This window comes from Panthera uncia, chromosome D2 (genome assembly GCF_023721935.1).
Source record: "Panthera uncia isolate 11264 chromosome D2, Puncia_PCG_1.0, whole genome shotgun sequence".
NCBI lineage: Eukaryota > Metazoa > Chordata > Mammalia > Carnivora > Felidae > Panthera > Panthera uncia.
The window spans coordinates 33,269,532-33,293,569 of record NC_064818.1 but is presented as its reverse complement, the minus strand read 5'-3'; the positions used below and the strand labels follow the sequence as shown (position 1 = coordinate 33,293,569).

The window sequence follows — 24,038 nt, the reverse complement described above, 5'->3', positions numbered from 1 at the left end:
TGCAGTTTACCCCGCCTGCAGCTGGAGTCCCCCCACTTGTCATATCACTGGTGGTGTAGGGGAATCACCAAAAACAACCCAAAAAAGGCCATCACTGTGTACTATACCAGCAGATAGATTCTAGCACATACTCTTTTCCTGGTCTTCAAACAAGCTCCTGCCTCATGCTCCTGCTGTTCCCTCTACCTGGAATGCTTCTCCCTCATGGTTCACCCCTCACCTCCAGATCTTTGCTCTGATCTTTGGTAAGGCATTCCCTGCTCACTTTACTTTAAATCACAAAGACCTTCCCACTGACAGCATTTCATCCTCCAATTCTTCATTTTTCTCCACAGAACCCATCATTACTAACTGATAAACTGTATGTTTTACCTAAGTTGTTCATTTTATCTGATATTTTACCTGATTTAAAATTTAAGTTCCATAAGGACCGTGATATTTTTCAGTTTTGTTCGCTGCTATGTCTCAGGACAGTGCCTGGCACAAGAGATATTTCAAAAATATTTAATTCTAATAAGGAGTGAAAAAACCAAATGAACAAACCCATCATCATATAAATCGATGAAAATCTAAATCAGTAAATCTAAACACAAACTTACAGGACTGGGATAACACTAGTACTCCACCATAGAAACTCAGAGAACTAACAATCTATTAGCTCAGTAATTTACTTCTTAATTGTTATTTGAGACACACACACACAAAACCACAAAACTATTTTTGAGCCACAGACCCTTTGAGGAGTTCATGAAGTCTAAAGATTCTTCCCCGAAAAATGCTCGTGTCTATAAAATTTGTGCATGCAATTTCTGAGGGTTCATCGGCTCTGAGAGGCAGAACTATGGGCTTAAATTCCTGGTCAGCTGATCTTTTCATGCCTGTCAACAAAGAGGCCAAGGCCCAGAGAGGCTCAGAGATTTGCCAGCCAAACTCACACAATAATCAGGATGAGGACTCAAAACTTCTGACCTGGCAGTCCTGTGTTTTTTTTCATTCTACCACCCTGTCACTTTCTACCTTTTTTATTTGGGATATTAGGTGGAACATAGTAGATATTCCCAGAATATGTTTTTGTTGGTTAAATGATATGGTCTGAAACTATGAGTCCTATTCTTCCTTCCCTGTTTTCTTTACTTCCTTTTCTTGGGGGCAGATGAGATCACATGACAGGAAACAACCCAGTGTCCAAACCCTGCCTAGATTACATGGAAGTTAGGGGAGAAGATCCAATTCCTCTGGTGCACAAGGAAGGCCAGGGTGAGAGCTGCTGGATTGAAATATGGTAGTGAAAGCACCACTGGCACTAGGGGAGTAGGTTCTCTGTCTCCTGGCCCAGAGATCAAGGACGGAGTTCCCCAAGGAGAGGGACTGTGTCTGACTTTTTCAAACCCCCTTCATAGTGCCTAATACAGTGAGTGCCACATGCATGCCCATGTACGATGAGCCTGTCTGAGCAGTTCAACAAAAGCTGTGCTACCTACTGTAAGATGACACTGGAAGTCTGGCTTACAGCAGGGCCTACTAGAGAGGAGGTAAGGAGAGAAACAGGTGCTCAGATGAAGACTTTGTGAATAGTCGTGGGCCACATTTCCAGGAGGCAGTGAAAGAGGACAAACTCCAAAAAGTGGTTGCCATCGCTTAAGAGAACCCTCCTCCCATCATCCTTATTTCAATTGCTGTCAAAGAAACTGAGAGAAGCACCTCCTTTGAGCTGTCATTTCAGCCTCATCACACGCCCCTGAAAAGCCTACATTATTCAACCTCCCCAGGGTACTTATCACCCAGTGAGCTAGGAAGGAGAAAGTCTCTCCAGTCAAAAAGGTCAAAATGGGCAGGAGTGAACAGACTAGAGGCCTCAAGATCGCCAAACCTATTCCATGGAGAAAAAGAACTGAGCAGAGTCCCAACTGCTACCAACACTTAACCCTAGGCCTCAACTTCCCATCTGTAAAGTGACCAAAGTTGCATAAGACTTTTACTTCCCCTTCGAAGTTTTTGATGCATCTCTCCAACCAGATGCCCTTCGGAGAAACTCCATTCCACATACTGAATACTCAAATCATGGGTAAAACTTACCCAAAGCTGAATTAAGTTGCTATAATTGGCAAAGAAGCTGCTGGCACGACATCAGCAGCAGCAGACACATACCTGCTCAGATTCTTCATCACTGATGTTGGTCCGACCCAGCATGGTAGCCTTCACGGTGGACAGGATCTTGAGCTGAGTGCTTATGGTTGGGATTCGCTCACATACCTATAAAGAAAATTTAGTATGTTTCTAATGTTTTTCTTACCCACGAGTTCCTTGAGGGCAAGACTTGTCCACCTCTGTATTCCTAGGGGCTGGAATACAGAAGGCATTCAATAAATTACCAGCAGGATTCCACTTGCTTTCTCCCTAGGACCAATATAGTCCCTTTGTTCAGAAAGGAAGCATTAACATTTTTCATTTGATCAGGGAATAAATTTTCCTGACTCTGCCTTTCCCAAATGTACATATATGTATTTCCCTTTCTGCCATTTCTTTCCACTCCGAAAGCTCCTCCTCCTCCTTGCTCATCCAGTTTTCTCTCTCTTGCTTTCTCCCTCCCATCCTCCCCACTCCAACACACACGCACACTTTTCTTGAATACCTGTAAGAGGTTGGTTCTGATCCGCTTATCGGTGCACTGCTTGGCAACCTCCTTGGCCAACCGCGTTACCTCATCTGAGGCCTTGGCAATGTCCTTGGCACACTGAATCAGTGCCCGCTTGGTACCACTGCCCCCTCTTACCAGCCGAGACATCTCAGCCATCAGCAGGGCCATGCGCTTGGCTGCTGCAATGATGTCATTGCCCTAGAGAGAAGCAAAGACATAATGTGAGCTCAGCCCCAACTCTGGCCAAGTTAGGGAAGGAAGGAGAAGCACAGAGAAGAAAGGAGGGAGCCTGCTGCTCCAGTGGCCCTCTGGAAGGGTGGGAAGAAGATAAAAGGACTACTCTTGAGTGACATGGATGGTACAGGAGAACAGAGAGAAGAGTGATCCAAGGCACTCCTCCCAGGACTGAATGAGAGAAACAGAGAGGGAAAGAGATTATCCAACTGAAAAAAAGGAAGACCAGGTAAAATATTAGTCTGGAAGGGCAACATGTGCACCCCTGGCATAGCACTGAACACAGCACTTCAGCATCTCCAAGTTAATCATGGCAATAAAAATGAGGATGAGGTCAAGAAGTTGGTTAAACAGGCATTTTCCTTTCTATAGGGGGAAAGCAGTAAGCTGGCCTGAGGGGAAAAATACAGAGGAGCCTTTCCAGATGCTGAAATCCTCTTCATCCTAACCCTTGTTACAAATAGCAGCCAAGGACCATTGCTGCTGAACTGGAATTTAAACCAAGTAACTGTTATCAGCATTGGTGAGACAAGATGTATTTTCTCACCTAGACTGCTCCTGCCCTCCCTCTACTGCCTCTTATTTGTCCTGTCAGCCTAAAGGAACACGGTATTTTAATTTATCACTTTTTAAAAGGCCAAGAATCAATTTTTCTGTCCCCTCAGCTAAGTGGCTTCAATTAAAGAAACCTTCAGCTAAGAGGATGCCGCGGAGGCACCAGAAAAATAAAAATCATGAGTCAAAGCTATAAATGGAACCCCCACTCCAACAAATAGCAGTTTATCTGAGATTTGGCATCTGGGTTCATTAAAACCCCATGGGTCACAATAAAGAAATGTACAAGTAATTTATGCCTTCAAAAGGTTTCTCTTTTGACTGATAAAAACCAAAAATAACAACTGCAATGTTCAAAACTACCTAAAAGGTCAGGCCCTACTCATTTTTCCCCTCATGCTTTTCAATTTCTATACAAGGCAGTGAAGCATACACAAACCATGCCACTGCAGGGCACCATGTGAGACACCCCCACAGGCATCACGAAGTGGCTGATCACTATGGGGGGAGGCGTGGAACATCTCAGGCAGTAATTGAGGCCAGAGAGAATGCAGGTATGGGAAGTAGTCAGGAGAATAGGGGCATGTTAGACAAGGCTGTCTGGGCCCATCTCTTCCAGTGTAGACCTGGTATCATTCCAGGATTTTATGACCTTGATTAGAAGACAGTGTAGTGCCAGGGTTAGTTATTACCCGTCAGTCTTCAAACCCTTTCTTCTTGCAACATGCTACCTTCAAAAGGAAAAAAGAATAATCACCCTCTTCCCTACTCCCCAAACTAGCGTTGGTTCAGTCCCAAGGTCAAAGCTCTGTGGCTGCCTGTCCTACAGCCTTGAAGCACCCACTGTTCCCCACTCCCAGCCCCTCCCACTGAAATACCTGGACAAGCAGTCAGTAAAGCCCCCTTCCCTGTGGGTTCCCATTGAAGCCAGCATCTGCCAGGCAGCCAAGTGCAGGGCCACAAGCAGTCCGCCCCAGAGACCCTGCCGTATAAAGCTGCTTCTCACCCTGATCAACTCTGCCTGAGCCATCAGTGACAGGTCAGCAGAGAAGGGGGTGGCAGGCAAAGCTCAATGGTCAGGCCAGGTGACCTCTTAATGGTCTACAGTGGTTCCAGACCTGCAAGTCATTGAGAGACATATCCACGGCTTCCCAAGGGCTTTAAGGTTCCAATTGTGGCCCCGAGGTAAGAAAAGAAATCCTTTCAAAAAGTGACCCCATCTCTACCCCCAAACATAAATGCAATCCAATTAATCTGGCATTAGCAGACCTATCAAACTTGTGAAGCCAGTCCTAACAACAAGGTGCAGACAGACAGATGCCCGCCCTGCTCAGACTCACAGGACTCGCACAGATCATGAGTGATGCAATGTGTCAAGGCTGCACATGGCCGGATGCATATGGAGCAGCCCCAACCGGGGGTGCTAATCAGTACCTTACTAGACCACTTGGTAGCTTCCCGATGCAATGACTGAGCCGCGGCCAGAATGGGCTGGTTGACCGGCTGACTGGATGGCATTAACAGCAGCTCAGGTTCGTAATCGTCTTCCATGTCAGGGGGGACAGGGAACCCAACAGCATCGGCCGCATCTGCCTCAGCTACAACACCTATACCCACCTCAGCGGCTGGGTTACCCTGCTTTGTCGATGGCAGGAAGGATGAGAAACAGGGACAGTGTTAGTAAGAGCAGTAGGACTGGGGAAGCTGAGCATCAGCTGGTTTAGTAACCAAAGCTTGCCTAGGATGGGAAAGAAAACGGCAGACTCTCCAGAAGCCAGATGAACCAAACTCACAGAAAGGGAATTCTCAGCCTCCAGCACCAATCCCAGCCGCCCTGTTCATAGTGAGTAAAAGAAAGAGCCTCACTCCAGTGGCGAAGGGTTTCCAGAGAAAAAGTCATACCAAGGAAGCAAGTGCAATTCCTTTTACATACACTCACCACCAAAGGTAAACCTGCCAAGAGTAATTCTCAGAATAGTTTTGAGGAGCCAAACAACCAAACAATAGTAGCTGATTACCTTTAAAAGGAATCCAGAGGGAAAAAGTAAATTCAGCCACACAACTTGCTTTGAACAGAAGAAAGTGAGTACTCCCTGCTGGCTCATAAGGACACTATTCTATATCTTCCTGGACACAGGAAGTGAGTTGGGTCAGCTCTGCAGTAACCAGACACAGATCATTATTTCCTTCAGGAATTAAAAAGTCCCAGAGTTTAAAATGATACATCAGAGGCAACTGATAATGAAACCAGGAAAGAGGCAAAAAAACCAAACACAATGGTGATTGAAGAGGACTTATCAAATACCCCACAACCACCCAGCTGAAAGAAGTCTCCAGAAGATGCCTCATCCAGCTTCCCATCTTAGGGAAAACCCACACTTCAGACCACCTCTCTCTCTCTCTCTCTCTCTCTCTCTCTCTCTCTCTCTCTCAAGATCTTCAGGGCCAACACTTCTACAATCTCATATTGCATCCCTTGCTAGTACTGACTCAGAAAGCTGTTCCTTGGGTACAAACTAAATCTCTCCTGTTGCAAAATAGGGTTCTCATCCCAAACTTAATTTACATACTTCACAGATAACACATGAACGTGGCAACTGATCAAGGCTGGGTTCAGAGAAGCCCAAATGTGGGCCCACGAGAGAACAGGACCCATGAGGGGAAAGAATGAATTTAATAACAGGGATGGGGATTCTGAAAGGCCAGGGCAAGAAGCAGTGTGATCAGATGCTGAAATAGGTTGAGGGGAAAGAAAATAAAAGGAACTGCCTCAAGGAAGGCAAACCATGTATATGAAGAATGGTGAACACAGGTTTTTTTGTTTTGTTTTGTTTTTAAGAATTTTGTGGGGCTCGAAATCACAACCCCAAGATACAGAGTCACATGCTCTACCAACTGAGCCAGCCAGGTGCTCCTGAACACAGGTTTTTTTATATCAAACATCAGTGGGGCACCTGAGTGGCTCAGTCAGTTAAGTGTCCGACTCTTGACCTCAGCTTAGGTCTTGATCTCAGGGTCATGAATTCAAGCTCCATTGGACTCCACACTGGTCATGGGGCCTACTTAAAAAAAAAAAAAAAAAAAAAAAAATCGCTAACCAAGAGGAAGTAAGAGTTTACATGGAAGTTTAACTGAGGTTGCTATCACTCCTAAAATTCTTATCCTGTACAGGAAACATGTCTCCAAATGTTGATGACAGAGTTGGAGAATTCAGGGAAAACAAGGGGTTCAGGTACATTCTAAACTCTTTCCCTAAACTCTGTCTCAAGTAGGACTCATCCCCATTCCTTAGAAGAGAAGCCAGCTCACTGCTACTGGGGTTCAGAGTCTCAAAATGTACAAAAACAGACTGACAGATACACAAACACATAACACACCCATCCCCCAGATACACACGGTTCAAATAGCTCCTGACTTCACACAGCTCAAAGTTGGCAATCTCCTAATGTTCCAAATCTCCAGGGATAGTCAGACCTAAAGACTTCTGGCCACAAATGGCAGAGTCGGAAAAATATGTAGGCTGATGCTCTCTGCCCCTTAAGTTTGTTTATAATTCATGTATGTTTTGTGTCCTGCTGCACAGTATATCTGGGTTTACTGTAATAAAGCTTAAATTTCCTTTAAAATCTTTAAGTAAAACCAACCTTCATCGTCACCTCCATCCCACTCTCCACATGCAGTGGGACTCTGCTAAGGTCCTGGAGGTGTGCATGCCCTAGTTAGAAAGATACAATTATAAATAATTCCATGGTCAGGCCCAACACCAGCAAGGTCACACTATTCATTCCTTCTTAGAACCTAGGCTCACAGCTAACAGCACAGAAAAATACAGAATTAAAAACCCAAGGTCAATTTCCCAGGCTGGAAAAACCCAAGATCAGCTGCGTGCAGAAGGTCCCTGGGGAACTACATTTAATACAAGAGCTTGAGACAGTTGAGGGTGTAAAAAGGCAAATAAATGGTGGGAATAAAGATCTAGAAGAAAGGGTCATTTCACAAACAGTTTAGAACTATAATTCATTGCAAGGTTAGCAATAACATTTAGCTTATATCTAGAAAAGCTTCCACTCACTTTCCATCATTTAGGGGAAAATAGGCAAAAGTTATTCCCAGGGCATGACTGCTGCCAGCATCTAAATTTTCACCAACCACACTAATAGTTACACTTTCAGATTTGTCGAGGTGGAGTCAGCCTGGAGCTGTCTTGAACCAAGGGGTAAGATGATTCTAAGGAAAGGACAAAGCACATGGCTTTTAAGACACCAATCTAACTGCCTTTATGCAAAACAGAAGGAAAATGCAAACACTTCACCTAGCTCTAGCAGAGCCCACAGAAGACTATTTCATGTTTGGAGTGCTGATAATTAGCAAGAAAGCATCTAAAAACATTCAGCAGTCTTAAGAAAGAGAAGCAGTTTCTCAAAGACCCCAAATGTCCAGGGTCACAGCAGCTGACCCTTGCATGGACAGAGGACAGGAACCCTCCTCTTAAATCACAGGCAGCCTAGATGACAATAGAAGGAGAAGCCATCAGGCGCCAGAAGCATCTTACTAAACCACAAGTAAGAAGAGGAACATGCTATTGACAACAACAGGAACCAAAGCAGACAGAGGGTAACTTTCCAAACAGACTCTTCTTCCTGGGCTGTGTGTACAGTTCTTCATCCTTTTTCCACAAGAAAAGCTTCATTACTTACCTTGCTGGACCACTTGCGAGCTTCATCATGGAGCTGCCTGGCAGCCATCATCATTGGCTGGTTAATCACCTCCCCGGCTTTCTGCTCAGGGAACTCTTCATCCTTCTCCTCTGGTGGTGGGGGCCTGGGTGGAGGGACCTCACCCTCAGGCAGCGGTGGTTTGGGAGGAGCAAGCTCATCTGTCAGCTAAGAAAGAATTACTGGGTTGTAAGTAAAACCCTAGGAACTACTCCCCTCTAGAATTCTTTCCTTTCCTCTAAAAAGCATCCCCAGAAAAGCCACCCACATTCATTCCATATAAGACCACCCACACTGAGCACAAGGACCACCTGCTTCAATCTCAACAGATGCATATTTTCTTCCTTGTTCTCCACAAAAAGCCAGCAGCTACAGTTTTGGACATATTCCAGGGAGGCACGCACGCACTACTGGACCAAGGATTCCCAAAGAAGATCTAATTTGTGGCCCTGACTATGTTGAAGGGAAGGTGCACAGGCAAATAATTTCTCCCCTGGGCCTCAGGTTCCTCCTCTGTCAATAAGGGGTAGCTAGACAAGCCTCGAAGATCTTGATTCTGCGTGTCATAAATCTGTTGATCCCATAAAAAGCCATTTGCCAGAATAGCCCCCACCCACCCTGGCCCTAACAACCCACCAACAGTCCAGCTATAAAGAATCAAATGAGGCTGAGGCACTGGAGGCTAAGGAAGCACTGTGTCTTAGTTTGGGCAAAATGACCCAGTTGTATCCTCAAACAACTTAGAAATTTACATCTTTTATCGACATTAAACATGGCAAAGTAAGTCAAGGAGAGTAAATCAAAGTATTGCCTTGATAAACTATTCCCAAAGTCCAGCTATTTCTAATACTTGGTTAGAATAATCACTATTTCCTATTCTAGGATTTGTATCTATAAGATATTGCCCAGCTAAGCCTCTTTCTAAACCACTGATTTATGGAAGAATAAATTTATGGTACTTTGGGGTGCGTCAAAAGAGTTTACATGATAGTTGGGGGGAAAATAAACTTGAAAACAAAGAGACTGTATTACTTTGTTACTAAAAAAAAAAAAGTCAAGTAAAGGAACAAAGAATGCACACAAGAGTGTACCCACTTCAGTTTGCCATTGTCAACTGGGAACACAAGAAAATCTCACCGCAAGATTATTTTCCCACTCTTCATTAACTTACTACTACCTCATCACTCATCACATGCACACTTACCAAAGCCAGTTCCTCTGCTCCAATCAGTTCCCAACACAGCAGGCCAACCCCACAGACCCCCACCTACCCAGCACGCCCCATGCAGAACCATGGGGTTAGGACTCCACTAATTTCAGAATGAAAGATGAAAGTCAACTTGTGCATCCAACTAGGCTTTAAGCAGAAGTTAAAAAAAGACCGCTGGCAACTGAGGCTCCAGAACACAGCCAACCTCCCCCTTGTTAGAGTCCCAACACCCTCTGCTCAACTCTCCCCATCACTCTAAATTTACTTACACGGAGCTGTTCAAGGTCTGGCGGAGGAGGCGGGAAGTCAGGCTCCTGAGGTTGGAAGGCTTCTCTGACCTTGGCCACAGCTCCCAGGATCCGATATCCTGAGTCCAGGAAGCTCTTTTGCAGGCCTAAACATAAGAAGCCCTCACTTTCAGCTGGGCAGGTCAGCACCCTGGAGCACTGTCTGTCCAGCAGAAGAACTGGTTTCTATTAACAAAAGCTGGATGTGAAGCTGCCAGGAAGCATCACAGGCAGTGATTGAAGGGGAAAGGAGGTAAGGGCAGGGCAGAAGCCGCGAGGCATACAAAGAGTCAGAAGGGTCACAGCCAGCTATTCCCAGTGGTGCAGGGTGCCTTCTTGCCTGTACAATTAACAAGTACTCAAGACACTCCTGGGCATGATCACTTTGGGCTCAGGTGGTGCTCATCACCTCTTTTATGATGAACCAGTCAAGAGATATGCCTGCCTAACTCAGAACAGGGGAGATGTCAGTTTCAGATTGGGCATACATTCCCTGGAGTCTGTCTCATCTTTCTCACTACTCCTTTGCTCACCTTGGCATTAAGTGTATTAACCCTCTCTGTTGAGCTGCTGCTGCTACAGTGTCCAGTCACCGGGAATTCAAGAATTCTCCTCAAACTACCAGAAACTCCAATTAGGAACCTGAGCGTGTCCTTAGTGATGGTGGGTTCGAGATACCAGAAAGATCCTGCCTGGGCTAGGGATGAATAGGGCAGCCCTTCCTACCCACTCCCTTACACTGACTGCATTCTACTCACAGACAAGGCTAGACACACTGGATGCTCAGAACAGGAAGGAATTCAGATGTTTCTAACCAAAGGAGTGGTAACATCTTCAGTAATACTGAAAACGTGCTCAAAGTTCAGCTAAAGAAAGTCCAGACTCTTTGGTAGAGGATGAGGACACTCACCTAGGAGATCTACACGTCAACTTAAGCCCTCCTTGACAGAAACAGAAAATGTTTAACAGAGTAAAAGCATTTTAAGAAAAGCAGAAAAGAAGTTATGCATTGGTTATCATGCATCTTTTGGGCAATTTCCAAAACAACAAGTAAACAGGACCAGGGGGTATCTAATCAGACAAGCACAGAAAAGTTGGTCCAGAGAAACTAACTTGCAACAAACCTGCAATATTGCAGAAATTAGTCTGTGCAATATTTTTTTTTTGGACATGAAAAGATTAATCTAGCACTCTCAAACTAAGTATCTGCAGTTTCGGCTCCCAGATATTGTATGCGGTGGTTGCGGGTGGGTGCATATCGTCTTACCACTCTGTCGGCTTCCTGAGTTAACCTCTCAAGTGAGGTGAACCACACCATGAATTGCTTACCAGGGTCAGAAATGTTTCCGGCCACAGCCTTTGCATCCATCACCATTGGAGAGATGGTTTTGCTCAATTCATCAGAGGCGGCTTTCACAGCCTCACGGAACTTGGGATCCTCAGAGTTCTCCACCTCCCTCTTAGCCACCAGCAGGATACGGTTGGCCCGGCGAGCAATGCTGGTTGCCCCAGCGACCAACATCTGTGGCTGAATATTGGCCATGGCCACTTTACACTTGTCCAGATCTTTTTTAATTGCTTCTTCAGAAGCATCCAACAGAGATTTGGTATCAATAGCTTCGTCCACCAGCCCTGTCAGGAGAAAAGGAATGTAATTTAGTTTCTATTTTAGAAGAAGAGAGACTCAAAAACCCTGTTGTCCACTCAAGTTTCTCACGTGAAAGTCTAACACCCAGAATTCTCTCCTTCAGCTCTAAGCCCTTCCTCTACAATCAGAAGCTTCCAGGTGAATACCTTAGTTCAAAAAAAAAAAGTGAAGATGGAGACCGGGAGGGCCATATAGAGTCATAGCATTCGTACCACCGTGGTCACTGGCCTTCCTGTGGCTACAACAGACAACCAGAGTTGCAACGACATCAGGAGGAAACAAGGATTGAGTCCCAAGCCTTTACCGCATCTCCACGTTGTGTTAATAACATTTTCTCCCTTTCTGCCTCACTCCCCAGCCATCTGTTGCTTGTTGGCAGCCTGTAGTGCCCAAGATGAGCCACTCAGAGGAGTCTAATAACCTTAACCACCTGTTTCTTGTTTCCGTTGCCTCTCTTACGATACCTCAGGAGCTCCATTTTCATCTCTGGCTGCTACGGACCCTGTCCCAGCAAGTTCTGCAGGGAAGCCGAAGAGCCTGCCTTCCTCATTTCTTCCCTCCTCTCCCATCCCTCCCTCCACAGAGAATGAAGATTCAGAGGTGCCACTTCAATTGCACAGACACAGGTTTGTTGGCGGTTGGTTTCTCCTTTTTTTAAAACTACGTACTTGATAAGTTGGAGGAAACTCTGAGACAAGTTGAATTAAATGGTAGCTATTGTGGTTCCTTGAAATATGAACCCACTGAAAATGACAGGGACACTTACTGTATCCACAAACACTGCCTCCCAGCCTCTGAAACCAAACTCTGGTTCAGACTGAGCAAAGGCACTATTCAAAGAGAAGATAGGAGCTGTAACAATAAACATCACACAGGGAGGGCAGCATTAAAATAAAAGAGACTCAAAGAGCCTCTCTTCAAACAAAATTGCAAGGCTTGAATGAGAAGCCGCCGCTGCTCAGCAGCCTTAATCAGGGCCAAGTACACTGTCGGGCACATGACCGTCCCTTCATCCAATTACAGCTAAGTAATATAACCAGTCCTACTCGAGTTTCTCAGAACTCATTCCTCAAGGATTAGACAGTAAGAACTCTGCACACAGCTCTACCTGTCATTTTTTCTACATTATCAATCCACTGGTTCTTCATGGTCTCAAAATGTTCATAAGCAGCTTGATTTCCAGGATTTCTAAGTAAAATGCGAGCAGCTGAGACGACCTGTCAATGACAAAACAACCTTTAAACCTCAGGGCACCCTCCCGCTGGAATACAAACTTTCAGCAAAGCTTTCCCCTCTCTACCTACAGATGGCGCTAGAAAGCCAAAAATGGGTAAGTCTCTTTTCAGGCTGAACACATTAGATTTGGTCTCATAAACATCTCACCCAAATGGGCCCCTGCAGAAGATTTTACAGTCACAGCCTGATGTGGGGAAGGTAATAAAATGACAAAGTAAACGGCATTCACTTGGTACTTCCAAACATACACCAAACTGACCTATGTTTAAGCCCTTGGGAAGACTCTTCCACCTTAAAAATCATCACCAAGAAAGATACTAAAAATTACTTAAAACTGATTATGAATATTTATTTTTAAAAAAGTAACTATAGGGGCGCCTGGGTGGCTCAGTCGGTTTAGCCGCCGACTTCGGCTCAGGTCATGATCTCGCCGTCCTTGAGTTCGAGCCCTGCGTCAGGCTCTGTGCTGACAGCTCAGAGCCTGGAGCCTGTTTCAGATTCTGTGTCTCCCTCTCTCTGACCCTCCCCCGTTCATGCTCTGTCTCTCTCTGTCTCAAAAATAAATTTAAAAAAAAAACGTTAAAAAAAAAATTTTTTTTTTTTTTTAAATAACTATATACGGTTAAAGAAGTACTTTCACATCTATTATCTTACTGAATCCTCACAACAACCCTATGAGACAGGTCAGGTAATTTCTCCACTTTACAGATGCAAAATGTAAATGACTTGCTCAAGAGCTCCCAGTTAATCAGGTATAGCAGTTGGGGAAGGAACTAACATTTCCTGAGTATTTGGTTAGTTACAGGCTGTACGCATATCCTTTTAATCCTCCAAATGATCCACTAGGAAGGAATTCTCCCCATTTTACAGATGAGGAAACTCAAGGTCACAGAGGATTCAAGTCCAGATCTGTCTCCAAAATCCTTACTCTTTCCATCATTGGTATCTTTAGTTTTCTGTTTCTCTTTTTTAGGAATCTCCCTTTTATGCAGAAATCCTGTTTTATGTTCCATGTTTTATGGAAGTTTTTAAAGAAAGTTACTCATGTTCATATTTTATGGAAGTGTTTTTTAGAAGTTGGACATGTATGATTTTTCAAGAGAATCTAACTTGTTAACATGCCATGTGGGCAAAAGATAAACAATATAAAGGTGTGCTTTTTTTTTTTAAATCTCTCCCTGCATGTTCCCACCAAAGCCAGTATCACAGATGTGTAAAGCCTAGCACGGTTCCTAATATACTACAGGTACACAATAAATATCTGCTGAATAAATCAATTTTAAAAAGATGAGTTTCCTATAATTTGATTACTATATTATTCACAGCATACTGGCTATAACTTGGTTATGTAATGAAGTAGAAAAAAGAAAACAAGTTATGAACACAACCGAATTTTTAAAAAATATCCTCAAAGAGATGCAGGGAAAGGCAAAAGCTCTAAAATTCAAAGACTAACCTCTGAAGATTATCCAAATATTTCCCTAATTATGAGTGTGGGTGAGGGGTCACTTTACTAGTTTTCTACTTTCAGAAGTAATCTATGATCATTACAGAAAACTACAACAATATAAAAATGATTTTGAGACTATGAGTGTGTTTCTTTCACGACAATTTACAATAAGTGTTCAAAACTGTATAGAAACTGTTCTATAATTGACCTTTACTGAACACTGTAGGGTGAATATTGAAACAATAAAAAGCAAGCATAATTTTACCTGGGGTGTGAGTTCTCGAGCTGTCTTTACTGATGCCTGAATGCCTTCCACTGTGGATTTATTAGCAGTTCCAACAGCAGCCGCCTTCTCCGCCGTGGCACCAAGCCTTCCCGAATGGTGCTCAAAGTTTGCCGCCCTCTCATCAAATACCTTGAGAAAAAAACAAAAACATTAGGAAACTTTATTTCAATCAAATGGGTCAGGAAGCCTAAGAAAAATTCTCACTTTAAGCAGAGGCAGCAAACACTCAAGCAAAGACTTCACAGATGACATCAAACCCTAGTTAATAAGACAACAATCAATCGCCAGGTCTTGGCCTTGCTCTATCTCCTCAGAGGTTTGGCCACAGGCATCATGTGCGTGCATGCGCACACCCGCACAGCCACACACCCTTGAATTTCAGCTCAACCAATGCTTACCAAGTGCAGACAGAACACACAGCACTGTGAAGTCTACAACAAGGACTTCACAGAAGGTGAAGACCAAAAATCCCTGTTCCCAAAAGTCTTATCCTGGAGTTTGAAGAAGAGAGACAAACCCACTCGAGGCTCCAGTGCAGGTGGCTGGGTGCATTAAGAGCCAAGAATATCCACAGTCCTAACCCGAACTCCAGCCTCCTCAAGGCAGATTCGCTCACATATCCATTACCATTAATGTTGTAAAAACTCTGCCCCTGACCTCCATGAGAAAAATGATAGCTGGTGCTCACAATGGGGCCTAACACTAGGGCAGGGAAGGTTGATTTTTATTATCCCAAATAAAAAACCTATCTACTGAATTGTCCATTCAGCTCTCAAATTTGAAAAAAGTTAGCTTTTCTGTTGACATGGATATTATGCAAAGTTGCATACAATGAAGTAGACTATTTAACTTAGATAAAATAACAAAAGCTCTTCTGTCACTTGCTTAGATAACAATGCTTTGAGAAGAAGCAAGGCATACCAAGCAGTGCTGGGTCAGGTTTACACTCCACACAGAGCGTATCAGAAACTGCCTGACAGAATCCATCCTCTCCTTTGCCTCCTCCTGAGGGTCTACTTGCCCACACACAGGGACCAGGGCAGACAACCTGTAAAGCCCTCAAGCCCTCCCGGTTCAACAGCAGACTCCAGTCTCCTTGCCAGGGTGCTGTCTTGACCCACACAAGTCTCTTCCCCATAATGGCCTCTTGTGGGTTCAGCCACCTGGTTCTTGCCATTTAATGCTCAGAATCTTTGTCTAAATCTCTGATTTCCTAGTCCCCTTCTCCTGGCCTCAGTCCTTTTATCTTGGCTGGTCTCCCATAATCTGGATCTACAGGGTTTTTGCTTACCCTAGTCAGTCATTTCAATTCCAGCCTTGTCTGCTGCTCCCTCTGACTTAACTGGCCACTTAGCCTGCTTTTTGTATCACTCAATCAAAATTTACTAAGCACCTACTATGTGCCAGACCCTGGAGTAGGTGCTAAAGATACAAAAATGATTAAGACACAATTTCTGCATCTCAGAAGCTCAAATCCTTCAAATGTAAAAAGGGCCCATAAACAGATACTTATATAGAGTGTGCTATGTACAATCATAAAACTAAGCAGATACCATGCAAGCAAAAGGAAAGGCACTTAACCTTAACCAGGAAGTAAAAGATTAAAGGATAAAAGGTATATAGGAATTAGCCAAAAAAGAAAAAGGGGAAGATAATTAGGCAGAGACAAAAAGAACAAAGACATAGAAGGGAGAACGGGGAGAGTATGCCGAAAACCATAAGAAATTAAGTACTGCTGGGGCATGAACTGAGAGGCAGAGGTTTGTGGGAAACAGGTTTAGAGAGAGTATTAGAAGTAGATCCCAGTGCTACTTTATCCTATGTGAAAGGAAAGACTCACTGAAGGGGTAGGATAAGAAGGTCAAATCTCTGTTTTTATTTTATTGGTGGCCTGGTGACAGGTTCAAAGAAGACGAGTCACAGCTGTGCAGTCATTTAGGCAGCAGGGGACAAGGATCAGAGCTAGAGCTGCAGCAATGTGTGAATGGAAAACGTAAAGGATTCAAGAAATATTTGTGAGATCAAATTAGCTTGCCTTAAGTTATTTATTGGTATGAGAAGAGTCAATGGCAACTCCCAAATTTCCAAGAGAGAGAGAATAGGAAAAGGACAACACATGCTGATGTCCCAACGAAGCATCAAATTGGGGATAACCAGGAGAGACTTGATCGACTCGTCAAAACTCAGAGAAGTCTGGACTGAAAAACATAGCAAATCATCTTAGCCTAAGGGGACCATGAACTGAACTACGCCCAGGCCAGAGAAAGAAAATGGGGGTCATCAGCAAGTAAGAATAACACACACCTCCAACCCACCAATGCTACCTGGTCTTGGGTGCCTGACCCAATAACCCCTTCTTCTTTGCTGCCAATATTTGCTTTCCTAGATGCCTCTACAGCTGGAGCAGCCATATGATGGAGTCAATGAAACATAAGCAAGCCACCTGGAGGATTTCTGGGAAAACCTTTACTTTCATTCATTCAATACCAACAGTGTCCCAGGCATTGTTTTAAGAACTGGGAATAAAGTATGACAAAACAAATTCCTTGCCTACACGGCCTTTCATGCTAATGTGAGGGAGACAGACAAACAAAAAATGAGGCAAACATGTCAAATGTTGATAAATGCTGAGGAGAAAAATAGGATATGGAGATTAGGAAATCACTGGGGGCGGGGTAGGGATGCTATCTTGGGCAGTGACCCAAAAGTGGTATTTCAGTAGAAGCTCAAGGAAGAGAATAAATAATACATGTAATTATCTATGGGAGGAACAGAGAGAATAAGTGCAACAGCCCCAAGGTTCAAACATGGAAAATATAAACATGGCATGCTGGGAACACAACACAAGGAAGTCAGTGTAGACAGAGCAGCCTGCAGGGTAAGAGTGGTACAACATGATGTCAGAGAGGTAGAGGGGAACCAGATGCAGTGGTGTGAAGTCACCGTAACCACTCACACCAGATCATAAGAGGCAAATGCACCCATTTCTTCCCAACCGCTTTCAGTGACTCCACACCGAAACAGCCACAACGGGAATATTTACATCATGGAAACAAACAAACATTACAAATCAGGGCTTTTTGGTTTTTAGGCTTTCTTTCCTAGAGTGCCAGTCTACCAGCACATCACTGGTCTTACTGTTATTGTAAGGATCCTGGCTTCCCTCTGGGACAGGAGGGAGTCATCGGAAGGGGGTGAGTAGAAGAATGACACCAAATCATTTAAAAGGACTACCTTGACTTTTGCGTTGCGAATAAAATGCCCTAATAAAAGGGACAGTTGTGACTGGAGTGCCCTTTCTCTCATTTCTTCCTGCCTTGAACATGATGCATAGGGTTACAAGAGCCATCTCACACCATTAGGAAAAGACCAAAAAAAAAATCACAGAAATGCCAGCTGTCACAGTGTCAAGCTGGTGAACCAATGCCAGGGCTACCTATGTCCGTGTTTCTTGTTACACCATAAAAACAAAACCCATTTGTTTTCTTCTCTGATAGTCAGGTCTTCTACAGCTTACAACTCAAGAAATGTCCTAAAGACATTACTAACTGACACACCTGATAACTAAAAGAAGAGTTAGCAAGGCCTTTCCTCTTCTGCCCTTCCACCCTTCACCCACAATTTCCCAACCACTGCCTCTGATGCACACTGAAATCAAATTTTACCTTTACAAATATCCAAATATATATAAATATGCATGCGTGCGTGTGTGTGGGTGTGTGTGTGGGTGTGTGTGTGTGTGTGTGTGTGTGTGGCTGGCCAACAGAAGAAAAGGAAGACTCCAGATACCCACTTCTTCCCTACTGGGAGCATCAGGAGGTGCAGTGGCCGCCACCGCCAACAGCTTGATGGGAGTTGTGGTGTCGCTGAAAACATCTGATACCTCCTGAGTCATCGCCTCCTGCATCCGGGCTTTCAGATCCTTAAAAACATTGTTCACAAATAAAAATTACCAAAAATGTCCAAAAGGTACATCTGCCAATATCCTTACTTTAGTGACACATTCATTCATTCATTCATTTAATCTTTCATTCAGTAAGTATTTACTATAACTATGTACAAAGCACTGAACCAGCATGGAACAGGTCTAAGATATGAATCCTACCCTCTAAGAGATTCATGTCTAGTAGGAGAGGTAAGACAGCACCCACATTCTCCACCCAAACAAGAAATCTTACTTCCTTTCTTGGTGGCTTCTAAGAAATGGTACTGAGGTTCATGGGGTAGAAAAGAAGACCCGGAAATGTAAACAGAGTTCCTCGCCACTCCCAATGTTGGAGGAGCCTAATCATGGCCACAGAAGCTGTAAGGATTGTTTGGCAGATGCAGTGCCATATTTCTAAGCATTTTCTTACATTAAGAGTAAAGAAATTAAGAACGGGAAATTTTTCTGACACATGTTTTTTCAGTTAAGTTTCTAGAAAAACTTGATAACCAATATATGTACCCATTTCTTTTTTTTAACGTTTTTATTTATTTTTGAGACAGAGAGAGACAGAGCATGAATGGGGGAGGGTCAGAGAGAGAGGGAGACACAGAATCTGAAACAGGCTCTGGGCTCTGAGCGGTCAGCACAGAGACCGATGCGGGGCTCGAACTCACGGGCCGTGAGATCATGACCTGAGCTGAAGTCGGACGCTTAACCGACCAAGCCACCCAGGCGCCCCTGTACCCATTTCTTAACATAATCTAAAGACGATTCTTATAAGTCACGGAAAAGGTTCCTTTTCATAGTTATCACACTTAGTCCAATCTAAGTTTTCTGGATTTATAGAAAGAAGTCTCAGTCACTCCCACTGCTTCTCAAAGTGGGTGACACTCACGATACCTGAAATGATGTTAGGTGTTAGATAGAACAGTGTTTTCATTTTGATAATTATGTGTTTTCTTCTAAAGAATATTAGGAAAAATGTAACTAGCACATCAAGCTCATGTTTTCATGATTATTATAAAGTTGTCTTTTAAATAAATCCACCTAAATTTAAAAAGGGAGTCCATTTTAAGAAAAATATTGACCAAATAAATAAACACAGAGGACATATGGTAGAACAAATATCACAAAAGAGGTCTTGCTTGACTGAGACTTGGAAAACAACTTCAGCTGCAGTCAAACACAGGTGAGCTTTTTCCTAGTAAGTTCTAGACTTCATTATATGCTCCTTGATCACACTCTTCATTTTCCCTAGATTCAAGAAATTGTATATTTTAAAAATCTCTCCCCTCCCATTTTTCAATAATAGTAAGCATAGAAGTGTAATAATGTGTGCTCCAAAGTTCTACCTTTAAGGAGTCTTGGAGCTGAGATGCAAGTGCTCTCGCCTGAGGACTCTCTCCTTCCCCTCTGGCAGCAAGGTCAGCCAGCTGGGCTGTCAGCTGGTCCACACGGTCACACTTTGCAAGAAGATCTTGGCGATACGGCCCCATCATGACATTAGCCAGACGATGCCCTTCGGCCACAAGACCCCGGATGGCAGCCTGACCTGGATCAAAAGGAAAGCACTGTAACTTACAGAGACCCAGAGAAGGCAACTGCAGTACCATTGTGGTAAACTATTGGGTTGTTGTTGTTGTTTGTTTTATTTTAAAGTTTACTTATTTTTGGGGCGCCTGGGTGGCGCAGTCGGTTAAGCGTCCGACTTCAGCCAGGTCACGATCTCGAGGTCTGTGAGTTCGAGCCCCGTGTCAGGCTCTGGGCTGATGGCTCGGAGCCTGGAGCCTGTTTCCGATTCTGTGTCTCCCTCTCTCTCTGCCCCTCCCCCGTTCATGCTATGTCTCTCTCTGTCCCAAAAATAAATAAAAAACGTTGAAAAAAAAAATTAAAAATAAATAAATAAAGTTTACTTATTTTTGAAAGAGAGAGAGAGACATGTGTGCGCATGCATAGGGGAGAAGCAGAGAGACAGAGAGAGAGAGAGAAAGAGAGAGAGAGAGAGAGAGAGAGAGAGAGAGAGAGAGAGAATCCCAAGCAGGCTCCGTACAAGTCAGCCCCAACTCGGAGCTCGATCCCATTGACCCTGGGATCACGACCCAAGCTGAAACCAAGAGTCTGACACTTACGTGACTGAGCCACCCAGGTATCCCTGTTGTTTTTTTTAAATAAAAACATTTAGTGGGGTTTTTTCCCCTAACAATAGAAAAAAAATTAGGAAATACAGGAAAGTATAAATAAGAATAGATAATCCACCCATAATCCTCAGAGACTGATACAGTTGAACATTTCCTACCAGTCTTTTTAAAAATTATTCTACTAATATTTATTTATTTATTTATTTATTTATTTATTTAATTTTAGTTCCAGTATAGTTTACAGTGTTATATTAGCTTCAGGTGTACAATGTAGTGATTCCATAGTTCTATACATTACTCAGTGCTCATCACCATAAGTGTACTCTTAATCCCCTTCACCTGTTTCAGCCATCTCCCACCCCTCTCCCCTCTGGCAACCATAATTTGTTCTCTAAGTTCTCTATTTTTTTGTTTTGTCTTATTTTCTTTGCCCATTTGTTTTATTTCTTAAATTCTAAATATGAATTTCTCTTTCTCTGACTGACATATTTTGCTTAGCATTATACGCTCTAGATCCATCCATGTTATTGCAAATCTTTCAGTGTTTTTTTAATGCACTACATGTCCCTATACAAATACACATTTCTCTTTTACAAAACTGAAATCGTACTTTACATTAACTTTTATTCCTTGCCTCTTTTTATTTAATGGGAGCATTTTTCCGCATCATTGAGTATTCTTAAAAAATCATGATCTACACATCTATGTAATATTTTATCATATTAACCATAATTATTGATCATTTATTATTAAATATTTATACTGTTTATATACATTCTCATATGTAACTCTGTATAGAAACATGTCTAATTATTTATTATAATAAATTCCTCTAAGTCAAATTGCTAAGTCAATGAGTATGAACTTTTTTAAAGCTTTTAATATGTAATATTCAATTGCCATTCAGAACGTTTATACCAGTTTATTCCTCCCGCAGTAAATTATACATCTGTCTGACTCCCCAAAACTGGGAATCACCAATTTAAAAATTAATCTTTTTATTCAACAAAAATAGTAAATGAAGTAAACAGATCTTTCAGCTTCAGCAGATTTGCTATCATAATATGACCTAACTTCTTATAGATTCATCCCTAAAAACTCCCCAAAATCAAAATTTTAGGTTTTCAGTTCTACTGGTGACTGTGTAATGCAGGAGCCCTCAAAAATGAAAATAACCTTGGTAGCTAAGTGCTTCTTACTTATTTTCAAAAACTACATTTAGCTGGGTATTTTCCAATGAGTGTAATAGAAATACAACAGAATGGAAGTACACATAGACTGGAAATAATTAGTTCAAAGTTTCGATTCCAACCTGAGGACCTTTCTATTTGCCCACAGCAAAATCATTTACTCACAAATTCTTTTTGAATAAGCCACAGGTATCATTTATGGGCTATATTTGGAAATGGAGTCACACTGTAGGATGATTTATTCACCAGCAGCTGAAGAACCCCTTCTGCACCTAATTTCAGATGAACAGGATCTCTATCAACAACTTGCTTATTTTCACTAAGACCAGTTTATGGAGGGTTAAGTGCACTCATGGCCTTACCAACGCCCCGGTCATCCACTGTGGGATTATCAATCCACCGCTGTGCTTGTTCAATCTTGCCCTCCAGGTGGACAGCTGCCTTGGCGGGTCTGCTGTTGGCCACAGCCCTATTGGTTTTGGTCTGCAAGTTCTGTAGGGCCGTGGCCACCTGTTTGGCCAATGCTCGAGCCTCTGGGGAATCTCCTTTCCCCCTGAAAAGGAAAAAAGAAAAAGCCATCCTGTCACAGACACTATTTACAGTGAGAGGATTTTAATTGCTACACAAATGCTAATGAGATGCCAAATTGCTAATGATTATTATTAGCTTAGTTTGGAAGGAGAGTGGTTTATTTATTTGGCACTAAAGTAAGAAATTGATCATTTAAATTCAGATTGCATTATCCCAGTTAAAACATTAAATATGAGTTTGAGTCAATCTACCTCAATCAGGCTCAACCATTTGGTTAGCTGAGCTCAATCAAACATCACTAAGTTGGGGGGGGGCGCCTGGATGGCTCAGTAGGTTGAGGATCCGACTTCGGCTCGGGTCATGATCTCATGGTCTGTGAGTTCAAGCCCCGTGTCAGGCTCTGTGCTGACAGCTCAGAGCCTGGAGCTTGCTTTGAATTCTGTGTGTCTCTCTCTCCCTCTGCCCCTCCCCCACTCGTGCTCACGCACGCGCGCACGCTCGTTCTCTCTCTCAAAAATAAACATTAAAAAAAAAAATCACTACATTGGCTGACCCCTCAGTTGACCATCAAGGAAAACACTAGTTCCCTCAGGGATTAGGTGGGCCCAAGTAGCCATGTATGTTGTATAGCAGTAGTTGAAGCAGTTACAGTACTAGTTATAGAACTAGTAGTAAGTAGTACAATTTTTTGAGTCCCAACTCTGATAGTAAATAACACTCTTATGTTATTTAATACTCATGAAAAACCTAAGAGGCAGATACCAGTATTATCCCCATTATTCAAAAAGCAAAAGTGAGGTACCAAAAGGTTGGATAACTTACCCAAGATCCTATCACTTACTTTGGTGGACTAGGGATTCAAACCCAGGCACTATGACTTCAGAGTCCTCACTCTTAGCTACTTACATTGGTATCAAAATAATTCTCCAATTCTTGCCATAACCGATTGAACTGGTTATCTAACTCAAAGACAACATGAAAACAGTCAAGCAAGGAACCTAATTCCAGTGTGCATAAAAGTCATCTGGGATCTTAGTTTTAAATGCACCACGAGAAGAGATTATGATTAAGTACACCCCACTGCAAACGCAGTGGGGTCCAGGCTATACATTTTTCACAAGATTCCCAGGTGGTTCTGAGGTATGTTGTCCTTGGCCCATGTTTCAAAAACACTGCATAGTCAACTAGTGGTGGGTCTGGAACTAGAAAGCCTGGGACATGGTAGGGCAAAGCTAGACAAAGAACCCAAATAAACAAAATCAACACACAGACTGAAGCAGACAGCATGCCATACAGCTACTAATAAACAGAGGGAGTAGTTTCCAGTTGCCACCAGACCTGGCCATACTTCAAACTATTAAGTTCCATTAGACATTAGATGCCACTACACATTTCTGACCTCCACTTTTTCTTGAGTTTCTTGTAACCAAATACAGAAATAAAAACAGAATCACAATTATGTATCACAAAGGGAGATTTCTGCCCCCAAAACCCTACTCCAAAGACTTCAGATTCTAACCATTATGAACATATAAAAAAAATGACACATTTTATTTCTCAAGTCCATCTAGAGAAAACTTCAGGTTAATCTTATCTGCCTCACCTGTAAAAATGAAAATGTTAGCCTACCAGCCAGAACAACTAATTTACATATTCTCTGAAGAACTCCTTTGTGATTTTAAATTTCAGTACCTTCTCCATTATAAAGCTGGACAAAGAAGGTATTTACTTTGGTTCTGATCGTGGCTACTCCCACTGTCAGGAAGCTATGGATATGTATATGTTATACTAATAAGTAATGATGGCATATGACCACACAGGAAGGTTTGCTGTTCTCACCATTAGCATCAATTCTCTCTTCATCATTAAGAAACATTAATGAGTGCCTGATATGTATATGGAATCGTGTTCTGGTCCTTAAAACAGTTTCTCCTTTGAGTATTTTAAACTAGTGATAATGTAAACAGATTATATTAATGGGTTAATATTAAC

At 42.8% G+C, this 24,038-nt stretch overlaps 1 protein-coding gene across 2 annotated transcripts in view; it reads right to left on the bottom strand.

The window, feature by feature from the left end:
• VCL (vinculin) overlaps positions 1–24,038 on the bottom strand; it is a 108,771-nt gene that overhangs the window by 396 nt on the left and 84,337 nt on the right. Inside the window, exons 11-21 of one of the 2 annotated variants that reach the window (XM_049646225.1) lie at positions 21,878–22,068; positions 19,540–19,739; positions 18,053–18,181; positions 14,239–14,388; positions 12,396–12,504; positions 10,969–11,271; positions 9,622–9,746; positions 8,125–8,310; positions 4,862–5,065; positions 2,633–2,836; positions 2,149–2,253 (exon numbers count right to left, since the gene is read on the bottom strand). In XM_049646225.1, coding sequence (XP_049502182.1) covers positions 2,149–2,253; positions 2,633–2,836; positions 4,862–5,065; positions 8,125–8,310; positions 9,622–9,746; positions 10,969–11,271; positions 12,396–12,504; positions 14,239–14,388; positions 18,053–18,181; positions 19,540–19,739; positions 21,878–22,068 — 1,906 coding nt within the window. The remainder of the gene's footprint in view (positions 1–2,148; positions 2,254–2,632; positions 2,837–4,861; positions 5,066–8,124; positions 8,311–9,621; positions 9,747–10,968; positions 11,272–12,395; positions 12,505–14,238; positions 14,389–18,052; positions 18,182–19,539; positions 19,740–21,877; positions 22,069–24,038) is intronic. The other variant, XM_049646224.1, reaches the window with a different exon arrangement.